At 29.7% G+C, this 10,565-nt stretch overlaps 1 protein-coding gene across 2 annotated transcripts in view; it reads right to left on the bottom strand.

Moving 5' to 3' along the window:
• Window positions 1-7,191: 7,191 nt before the first annotated feature.
• The window catches only part of LOC108773183 (uncharacterized), a 9,343-nt gene continuing 5,969 nt past the window's right edge, over window positions 7,192-10,565 (bottom strand). Inside the window, exons 6-7 of one of the 2 annotated variants that reach the window (XM_018538910.1) lie at window positions 9,144-9,420; window positions 7,192-8,238 (exon numbers count right to left, since the gene is read on the bottom strand). In XM_018538910.1, coding sequence (XP_018394412.1) covers window positions 8,222-8,238; window positions 9,144-9,420 — 294 coding nt within the window. In that variant the 3' untranslated portion in view covers window positions 7,192-8,221. Of the gene's footprint in view, window positions 8,239-9,053; window positions 9,421-10,565 lie in introns of those variants that run through there. The other variant, XM_018538908.1, reaches the window with a different exon arrangement.

Genomic DNA, 10,565 nt, shown 5'->3' with positions numbered 1-10,565 from the left:
TACCGACACGATCTTGGACATATGGCTACATAGTTCAATGTCCACGTTTTGTGGACATAAGTGCGTTTCAAAATAAAGTAACAGCTAAATCCCGGGCATGGCCGCTCTCAGGCTTCTCTCTGATATAAGTCAAAGGGATGATTAGTTTCCCCCCTGCCAATTCTCGAAACTGCTAACTATAAATATTTCGATATTACGATTCTCGAAAGTGCAATATCGATATCATGTTACACCATGATCGATATTACGATTTGAAATAGCCCGTAACACTACGAGTAACCTAGAGAACCTCTAGTCCCGTTTCCATCAATATAGATTAACTTTAATCTCGGTTTAATTTACTGTTCATCTTTTTTTAATTTTTAGAATTAGAAAAAGAACGGACAGCAAATTGAACTGATTGTGAGATTAAAGTTAATCTATATTAGTGGAAATATGGGTCAAAATCAATCAACATCGATATTATATGTATAGCATTTTTATTTTATTTTTTGATATAGACTGATTAAGATGATCACAAATTTTTTTCGTTCAAATATAAATAATTCGTCGAAGAAGTGAATCTATATTTTTGTTTCATTATATAAATTTATTTTTGACACAACAAGAATGTTGCTTTCTTTCCATGTTTCCGCCAGTTTACTTTTTTTTTTTTTTTTATAGAAAAATGCAATTAAATAATAACTCACGCTTTTCATGTTTCACATTGCAAATTGTATAACAATATAAATACATATAATTAAAAACATGGAACGACGTAAATAATACATTTTATTAAAATTTATAATTTTGAGTTTATACATATAACATAGGCACATTTTGTTATCTATTTTACATTATCAATATTCTATAAATCATCATGTCAATCTTTCTCTGTTAATATATCGTTTATACTATTACACCACTTGCAAATATAAAATACAACTACATATGACACTAAGAACTTTTTCAGTTGAACGTTATGCTGTGGACAATTCAACCAACACAAATCCATTTGGATATACAATTCAGTTTCTAACATTAATTCTGCATGATGCACATAGCAAACGCCGCTCATTTTTGACGTTAATAGGTTTTCAGCACTCTTAAATGTTTCTATCAAATCATTATTGCTAACTAATTCGGATTTTGTAACATCTGTCAAAAGGTTCTTACATATGTTGCATTCTTTGATTTGTGAATTATTTAGGATCTTTGCTGCAATAGAATTGCAAATATTTATATAATCATGTGTTGCATCTAAAGGCCTCTCCAAATCCAACATCAAGTTATCATCGCATCTTCTTTTTGTCTTACTAAGAAACTCTTTTAACGTAAACAACAACGATCCGTCTATTTTATTCTCGCTATTATTCTCTACGGTACGAGGTGATGTCAAATTATTGATTAGCAACGTTTTAAAAGAACTCTCGAATTCCGCACATGTGGGATTGGTATTCCTTATGCCGAAGGATCTAATCTGCCCGAAGAAATGTTGAAGGGAATCCAAATTCAAAATTCGAGGCTTCAAGCATTTGAATTCGTATGTTTTCAAAATAATCCACAATTTGCGTAATCCTCCTATAGTAGAAATCCAATTTTTCAGAATATTCGAATCTCTTATTCGATTCTTGTCCTTTCGTTCGACAAACCGCATTCTTTGTAGTCTCTTTACTGCCCTCTCCCAAAATGGAAAATGTGGACTGTTATGCGAAATGGCAACTCTTAACGTTTTCTCTGGCTTTAACGTATGTCCATTAACAGAATCGAACAATTGGTCAAAGAAAAGTATTATCTCTGCTGTATCGCGTCCTTTCTTTTCTGGCATTTTTAATGGTCCATAGACTGTATTCACATGTCCTAAGAAAGCATACACACACATGAAAAATAAATAATTCTTAATATATAATCACATAATTAAATCTCATTAATAGCGTTTTCAATTAAAATGGATTTGAATCGATCTGGGATTGATTAATGATATTAAATGCTCTACTTCAAGTTTTCGATGAGTTCATGGCACTTCCAGAATAATCGATTTCGAATCAATTTAAATCCACTGTGATCAACAATATTATAAATATGTAGTAATTATATATAGAGTAGTGGTCTTATTAAATTTGCATAAATATATACCTTCCAGTTTGGTATGATGATGTATGAATCCGCCCATCGTCATACTCAAAACCTGAGCAGAGTTCTTAACTTTATTTTTCTTTATTTTATTTCTTATTACATGTTCTGCAGTAATTTTCGGCATTAATCGATATAAGCTATGAGTTAAGTCCATATGATGTGCTTGTTCGATTATTTCCCATGATGCAAATTTTCGTTCTTGTCCTTCTTCAACATCAAACTCAAGATCATTATTCAATAAATTATTGCGTATGCCTTTAATAAGACATGGTGGGTCATATAATGGGATTATATCTTGCTTTTTTATTGTTATATAACCATCTAAAGAAATACAGAATAATGAATAAAGTTATAATTTAATAAAATATAGTACAATTATACATAATTCAATAATTCAAATATCAATATACTTAAATATTTATATATATGTAATTATATATATATATATATAAAATTTAACATTTAAATTTGATAAAACAAATTATATAATGACTGAAATTAATTATAATTTTTATATTTACAGTAATAGTAATTTAACAAAAAGTATGCTTACAGTATAGTTGTCTTTGTTTCAATTTTAACCTTGCTGATTCTAATTTTAGTTTATTTATAGCTGTGAGATTCCTCTTTCCATTATTACATACAAAGGCGACTAGATACAATCCACTGTCAATTACAATTTTGGCAATATCTTTGACCCACTCAATAAGTTGATCAGTTCTTGTTGCACCATCACAAAAATAATATGCTAGTGGAAACTTCCATCCACTTTGCACACCACGAATCATAAAAATTAATGCGTGATCAGCGAATCGTGCTCTCCTCTTATTGCCAAAATCTTCAAAGCCAAGAATATGTTTCTTTTTTGTGTCATAATCTACGTGAGGTTGCAATAACATTTCATCCCACATTAAAAGACACACTTTATCTCTCTCTTTCATTAATTTTACTTGCTTTTTTAAACGTTTATTTATAAAATTATTTGGACCTGGATGAATATTAATTGTCTGAAGTATAGATCGTAATGTTTCTATGCTGGGTAGATTGAAAACTTGTGTGAGATATTGATAACATTTACTAGATTGTTTCATGATAGATAAAGCTGCAATCTTTTCATTCAGTGTAAAATGTCTATCCTAGAAATAAAATTAGATAAATCTATAATAAGTTGATAGTTTCTTATTATATTCCACTTACATACCTCGGAGGCATACTTTGTCGTTCTTATCTGCATCTGGAGAAAAGCCTGTTCGACAGGTGTTAACGAGGACAATAGTTTTTCTATAGCAGTACTTTTGCTGCACTGCTTAGCTTGTTTTATACGTTCACGAAATGATAATTTCCTCTTTATAACAATCTCTTGCTTCTTCCTTAATATACATGATAACTTGTACAGCTTCCACATTTTTGGTGTAAATTTATGAAAGCACTTTTCATGCAGTAAATTATGCAGATCTAATAAACTGGATGTTGAATTTTTTGGCGAAGAAGGCACTAATTCTAAAGAATCCTTATTTATTGAAGAACTTTGTGATACTTTATTTACTAGAGTACTTTGTGATACTTCTTTATTTATAGGAATACTTTGTGATACTTCTTTATTTATCGGAATAATCTGTGATAATTCTTTAATTAATGGAATACTTTGTGATATTTCTATTGCAGGTTGTTTTTCCTTCTTTATTTCTATTATTTCAATCTCTTCAAGTTGACCAATTGCATTTGTATCTAATGTTTTGCTCTTAGAATCAATTGTACTTATAATATTGTAAGTATGAATCTCACGAGTCTCAGTGTCATGATCATTAATTGTCTCATTGTCTTTACTAGTATTCACTTCATTATTGTTATTGCTATTATTTGGCAGATATAAGGACGGTATAATACCAGGTTTCAATCTTCGTAATCTGTACATTGCCTCGTAATCACTATCGGCAAAATGTCTATAGCATACAACGCACTTTCTTAATTGTTCGTCAGTTAAATTTTGTATTTTCTCTGAATAAATTGCCTTTTTCCATTTATTCATCATGACAACGTCTTTGGGAAACATGTGGGAAGGTAAATTCACTCCTGTGGAACATCCCAAAACGCAGCAATGTCTACCCATAACCTAAAACGTTAAGTTTGTTTATAATCTATCTTACAATATCGTACATTATTTTATTAATATTCATACTCACTATAACTGCGGACAGTGACGGATTGGTTGACTGAACAAGGCAAAACCAGCAATATTAAGTGAAAAAATTAGAAGGTCAAGGCACGCATTTAGCGGAGATACGAACCAAACAGCAGCAAATATATATTTCCAGGCACGAGAGAGACGAGATATATGTAGCAATACTATTATAAGGGGATCTTAAAGTCGTCTATATTACCGATTAAACCATATAATTTTTATATAACAATTACTTTTTTTCTCTTTTACTTTGAAAATCCTTTTTCAAGATTCGAGAAGGAATATCGGCATCGGTATACTCAAGTCTCGTTTTCTTCTTATTCAATTTCAAAGCTTTTATGTCGATAAGTTGGAAAATGATAATTTAATGACATTTTGCAACTGCGCAAACCATTAATATTGTTATTTATGAATTAATAACATCAGTTTAGTTGTAAATTAATTATAATTGATTAGGTATAAGAAAATTCATGTTTTATTTTTAATCAAAGCAAAGAATATGCATTTTAAGTTATTTAACCTATATGGACTGTATATTTATTGTGCATTTTTATTTTGAAACTGTTTTATTATAAGAGTCTGTTTTTTGTTCCTGTACTATCTGAACTAGTGCACACGGTGCAATAAGTTAAAATGAAACAAACGTATATTTATTTCATTTCAACTTATTGCACCGTGTGTACTAGTTCAGGGCTGCGTTCAAAAGCATCACCCAAGTGCTCCTGTATATCGTTTTATCCTTGTTGTCCAACCATGTTAAATAAGGATAAGACAATACACGGGAGCACTCGGATGATGTTCCTGAACGCAGCCCAGACAGTGCAGGAACAAAAAACAGACGCTAATAATACGGACCACTTGACGGAGGGGAGAGAAAGGGAGCTACAAGTCTTTCGAAGCTGTTGATTGAAAGAGAGAAATACTAATTGATCAATCCAAAAAATGCTTCAAAACATCAAGTAGACCGTTGCGTAAGTTTTGACTTGAATTTCACATTTTTGAACTTAATAATTTATAAACTAAACTGGTATTAAAAACCGAATGAGGCAATGCCACAGCAGTCTATAATAAAGCTGGATCACGAGTGCTTCTAAATAATCTCTGTAGTTTAAAGGCTTAGGACACTTGCACGGAATACCAAAAATCCTGGTTCGGCTCCCGGCCGAGGTAATATTTTTCGCAATAAAAAAATAATATTATTTACAATTTTTAATAGGTTATTTAAAATTATTAAGATCGACATAAAAGATGCGTAAACAGCATTAATAATCGTTAAATTGTTAGTCAATTTAACTGATCATGTTATTACTGCGGTAATTTATTAGTATTGCGTCTTAAGTTTAAAAAAATTTCAGCGCGCGCAATCAAGAATTATAATACATATGTAGAGAGTATATAAAATTCACACGTATCTAATTATTTAGAAGTACCCGTGATCCAACTTTTATATTCCTGTGGGATTGTCCCATTTTGTTTGAAATTTAGCGGTCCAATAAGAATTGATATTGATATTATTAATACTTACATTAATAAATGATAACATGAGGTTAAAAAGATATTTTAATTTTAACCATATTTAATCCTTCTTGGTATTTAATTAATAATAAAGATAGAATGTTATTTTAGTATCAACAGTTGTGTTGCCTAAAAGCCCAGCAAACGAGAATTAATTAATTTTAATTAATTAATTAAAATGGATTGGACATTTTATCTATACATTCATGAATCCGCGCGCGCGGCTGAAAATCTGTATGAATCCATTTTAATCCATTTCAATCCATTTGCGTTTACTGAGTGGAAAGCCTATAAAAAAATTTAATATCAATTTGTAATTAAATTTTAATGGATAAACATTTTTTAATAATTATTAATAAAATATATGTAAATAATATTATATATTATTATATATTTGTAAATTAACTAATACCTTATGTATAACAATATCACTTGTTATTACAACAAAAATTTCATAAAGTTATAAGATTAAATTTTATTTTTCAAATTGTATTTTTCTACTAAAGATATATTTTATAGATATAAAATATCTATAGGTTTTTAAATAAAAAATCAAAATTTTTTACATGTTGAATATTATATTTCACACTTATTATGATCATTTATTATTTTACATTTATTATTATTATTATCACATTTATGTAATAAGAGAAGGACTATTCGTAATCATGTATTTAATTTGGGAAAATATTTAAGACACGCTATAAAAAGAGAGAAACGACGGATTCAAACTGTGGACTGTCCCGTCAAATTTATGGTCACCTTAACATATATTCAATCGTTTTTTGATGCTTGCATTTAACAGACTCATAAGACTCAGGAGTGCTCAATGAGCGGTTGTATTGCACTCATTGGCTGCAATCAGCAGAGAAAACTAATCAATTAGGTTAGTGATTCTTTAATACGATTGCCTTTAGTTCTTTGTTGGAAAATCCAAGTGTAGGGGGGGGGGAAGCAATTATATTAAAGAATTCACTATAAGCGCTAACTGATTAGTTTATTTCTTTGCTGAACGCACACTGTAAAAAATAAAATGTTAATTTTAACTCAAAGACGTTGAGTGGATTTTTTGAGATATGCAAAAATGTTAAAATTAACATTAAATCGTTTTACTTCTTTTACGTTCCATTGTTCTAATCTTACGCTCCTTAAAACGTTTGATTCTATCACTCTCCCTTTATATTTGACTCATCTTTTTTTGCTTTACGTTTTATTTTCGCAAATAGATTGATCAAAGAACTACATTGTCGACATGGATTGTTGGTAGTGATACTAAAATTATAAATATAAAGTTATAAATATTAGAGAGACAGAAAGAGAGAAAGAGTTATAGGAATGATGATTGATATTATTATTATTCTTTTTCACATAAAACATATACACATATATATATATATATATATCCTATCTGGAAATTAAAACATCTTGTTTGGCAGCTACTTGATCTGAAAATGTGAATGCGGATATGAATGACCCGGCTAACGGTATATGATCTTTTCCTATTAGGAACAAGATTGTCATTTTGGATCAATAACATCGCCTGGATAGGTTACAAAATCGACATATCTAGCACATGTCGACGAAGAAAAAATGATTTCATAATTTTTCTTTCATATCTTAAATTCTGTTTTAGAACTATGTGCAAATTTTGAGGCATCGAGTGACTCGCTGTTTACTGCGATTGACTCGCGATCTGTAGATCCTACCTGCATCCACATACACAACTTTTCGCGTTTAATGAGAATTGGCTCCAGGACTCCACTTATCAAAAAATGTATGATCATCAGCGTCGTTCGGATTCGTGTATATCCTATACACATATATCAGTGGATATATGTATGGATCCTCCAGGCTAGGAGTTGAATATTAGGCTAACAACTTAATTCCAAAGAAAAGAATCCATTGTTATGTAAACCTCATAAGAGGTAGGCCTTGTCCAGACTTTCAGATGTTGCAACATCGAATGAATGAATATATGAGTTTTATATGTTTTGATACTCTCATTTTCAAATTCCTCTCTGATGAACAAATCAGAATCCTGACTCGTATTATTCTCGGATAGTTCTTCCAGTTAAGAAGGATATCGTGTTTCTTCTAAAGCCTTATGTCCATGATGCTAGAAATCGGTCCAAGATCTCGAACAGAGAAAGAATCAATAAATTACATTTGAACAATTTGGTTACATGATCAATGGGATCGATCAATTCTTTCTTCATTCGAGATCTTGGACCGATTTCTAGCATCGCTGACACATGCGGGGCTTAATACCCTAACATGTTACTAATCAATTGTAAATTTCCTTTTACTGTGCATCATATTTATTCATTTTGGACTTTATTGTTTTGTTCGCTTTCTCCTTCTTTTTTTGTTTGATTTCCTTTTGCGATCAAATTCAGAACTATCAAAGATTCAGAATCCACTTCTTTCTGCGAAAAGAATACATTTAAAATAATGAAAGAATTATACTACTATTATATATTTATATATATTAGAGTTTTATAAATAAAATACATAATAACCTTTCTTTGAAGAAGAAATTATATTGTACGCTGCTCTGCCATTAAAACCATAAATTTGCGTTGTAACGCAAGATCTAATCACAGTTACAAGTCGTTTTAATTATTAGAAATACATGCACGTTGATTTTGCTAAGAATGGTAAGAGAATAAAATAATTACAAAACTTTTATTATTATAACCAAAATTAGGATTGAATATTTCGTGAGGCAAATTTTACGCTGAGGTAAAAGAAAAACATGCAAAAATAAATTTTACAAAAATAAAAAAATATTTTTTTACGAAAAAATATAACTAGAACCGGGATTACATTTTTGGTGCCAAAATAAAAAAAACATGCATTCCTTCTCAACAAAAAAAATTGTATATACGACATGTAAAATATAATAGAGGTATAATAAAATATTAAAATATATGATATTAATATATATAAAAGTAGTATTCAATATTAATTTAATAAATAACTTTATCGTAAAAATTTACAAAAATATATTTTTCATTGAAAGCAATATTTCTCTTGTTCTGATAGTTACAAAATTATCAATTATTTCATCAATATTTGTTATATTATTACATGTATGTCATTTTTATTTAATACACAGCAAGCGTTCAACAACAGATAATAAGTATAGTTGCCGTCGGTAGAGAATTAATTAAAACAAATTTATTGTATATTACCATTTTTGCATCCATCCAAATCTTACACATAAAACAAGTACTTCGATTGCCACAAACCAGTCATGATTCTGATTATTATTACTATTAGCTGTTAAACCGAGTTTCAAATAAAACAAAACCGGGCAAAACACTCATACCTGAAGATTGCACGATGACTGTCGACGAAGATATAGATTTCTTCATTTTATCATTTCTTTCTCTAACATATTGGAATAACGTATTAACACTTTCGAATGACAGTCCCATCTTTTGAGCTAGTTCTTCTATTTTATTTTTACTAGGATATGGAGTTTCTTTAAACACCCGACGTAATTCGTTTCGCTGATCATCCGTGAATATCCTTTTGACGCGTGGCGATTTTTTATGCAGCTTCTTTATTACTTTTTTGTGATTGGATTCGGAAGCATCCTTTTCCTACAAAAAGAATAATAAAAGAAATTATTTTAACATATATATTTAGGTTTTCAGGGTTGTGGCAAGTTAAGCAACGCAGTTACTTTTACTATTATAATAATTACGTTTTGATAATAATAACAATTCAGTAATGACGCTACAATTTTTTATAATAATAATAATAATAATTTTTATAATATATTTTTATATTTTTTATAATTATAATAATAATAGATAAGGTAACGTTAGTTTAGCTAATATAATAGTTCGATTAAATAATAGGGAGTTTTTGCAATACCGTTTATCTCAGATACGATGAACATTAAAGTCACGTTATCCTTTTCTTAATTAGATGTGAAGAAAAAGATAACGTGACTTTAGCGTTCAACAACAGATATCTGGGATAAATGGTATTGCAAAAATTCCCTAATGTGGATGTGTTAAGTTAGCACCCCAACTATAGTACTCAGGAGTTCTGATTAGAGTTCCCACTTCCTTTTGACGAGAAGAGTACCCTATAGTTAATAACAAGTTCCGCTTAATAAACATTTTTTGAAAATTTTTTTAAAATGGGGTGCTAACTTTTTATCGAATTTCGAGGTGGAATAGTTCTGAGTGGCTTAATAACTTCAATTTGTGATTGCCTAGAGTTCCTGATATGTAAAAAAAATTTTCGAATATTAAAAAAAAATTAAAAATTTTTGAAAAATTAATTTTTAGATACAATAGTTCTGATGATAATTCCTGCTTCTTTTTGACAATACGAAGAGTTCTCTATGATTTTTAATGACATATGCGCTTAATAATCATTTTTTAATAATTTTTTAAAAATGGGGTGCTAACTTTTCAACGAAATTCAAGGTCGCATAGTTCTGATCAGCTTAACAGGACTATTTTGTGAATATCTAGAGTTCTTGATACATAAAAAACATTTTTGAAGAATAATAAAATTTTTTAAAAATAGTAAGAATCTTTGAAAAATTTTTTGAGAGTACCGAATAGTTCTGAGTAGCGCTTTTTATAGTTCTCGACGAGTCCTATCGAAAACTATTAGGTGCAAAAGCGATTGAACCAACGGTTTGCAAGATACAGCGACATTTGTCAGAAGATCAATAATTTTTAGAGTGAGTATATCTCAGAAACCGTTGGTCCAATCGCTTTGAGCC

This window comes from Cyphomyrmex costatus, unplaced genomic scaffold, assembly GCF_001594065.2.
Source record: "Cyphomyrmex costatus isolate MS0001 unplaced genomic scaffold, Ccosl1.0 scaffold2, whole genome shotgun sequence".
Lineage (NCBI taxonomy): Eukaryota > Metazoa > Arthropoda > Insecta > Hymenoptera > Formicidae > Cyphomyrmex > Cyphomyrmex costatus.
Note: the sequence above shows the minus strand (reverse complement) of the source record. Positions and strands in the feature narration are given on the sequence as shown.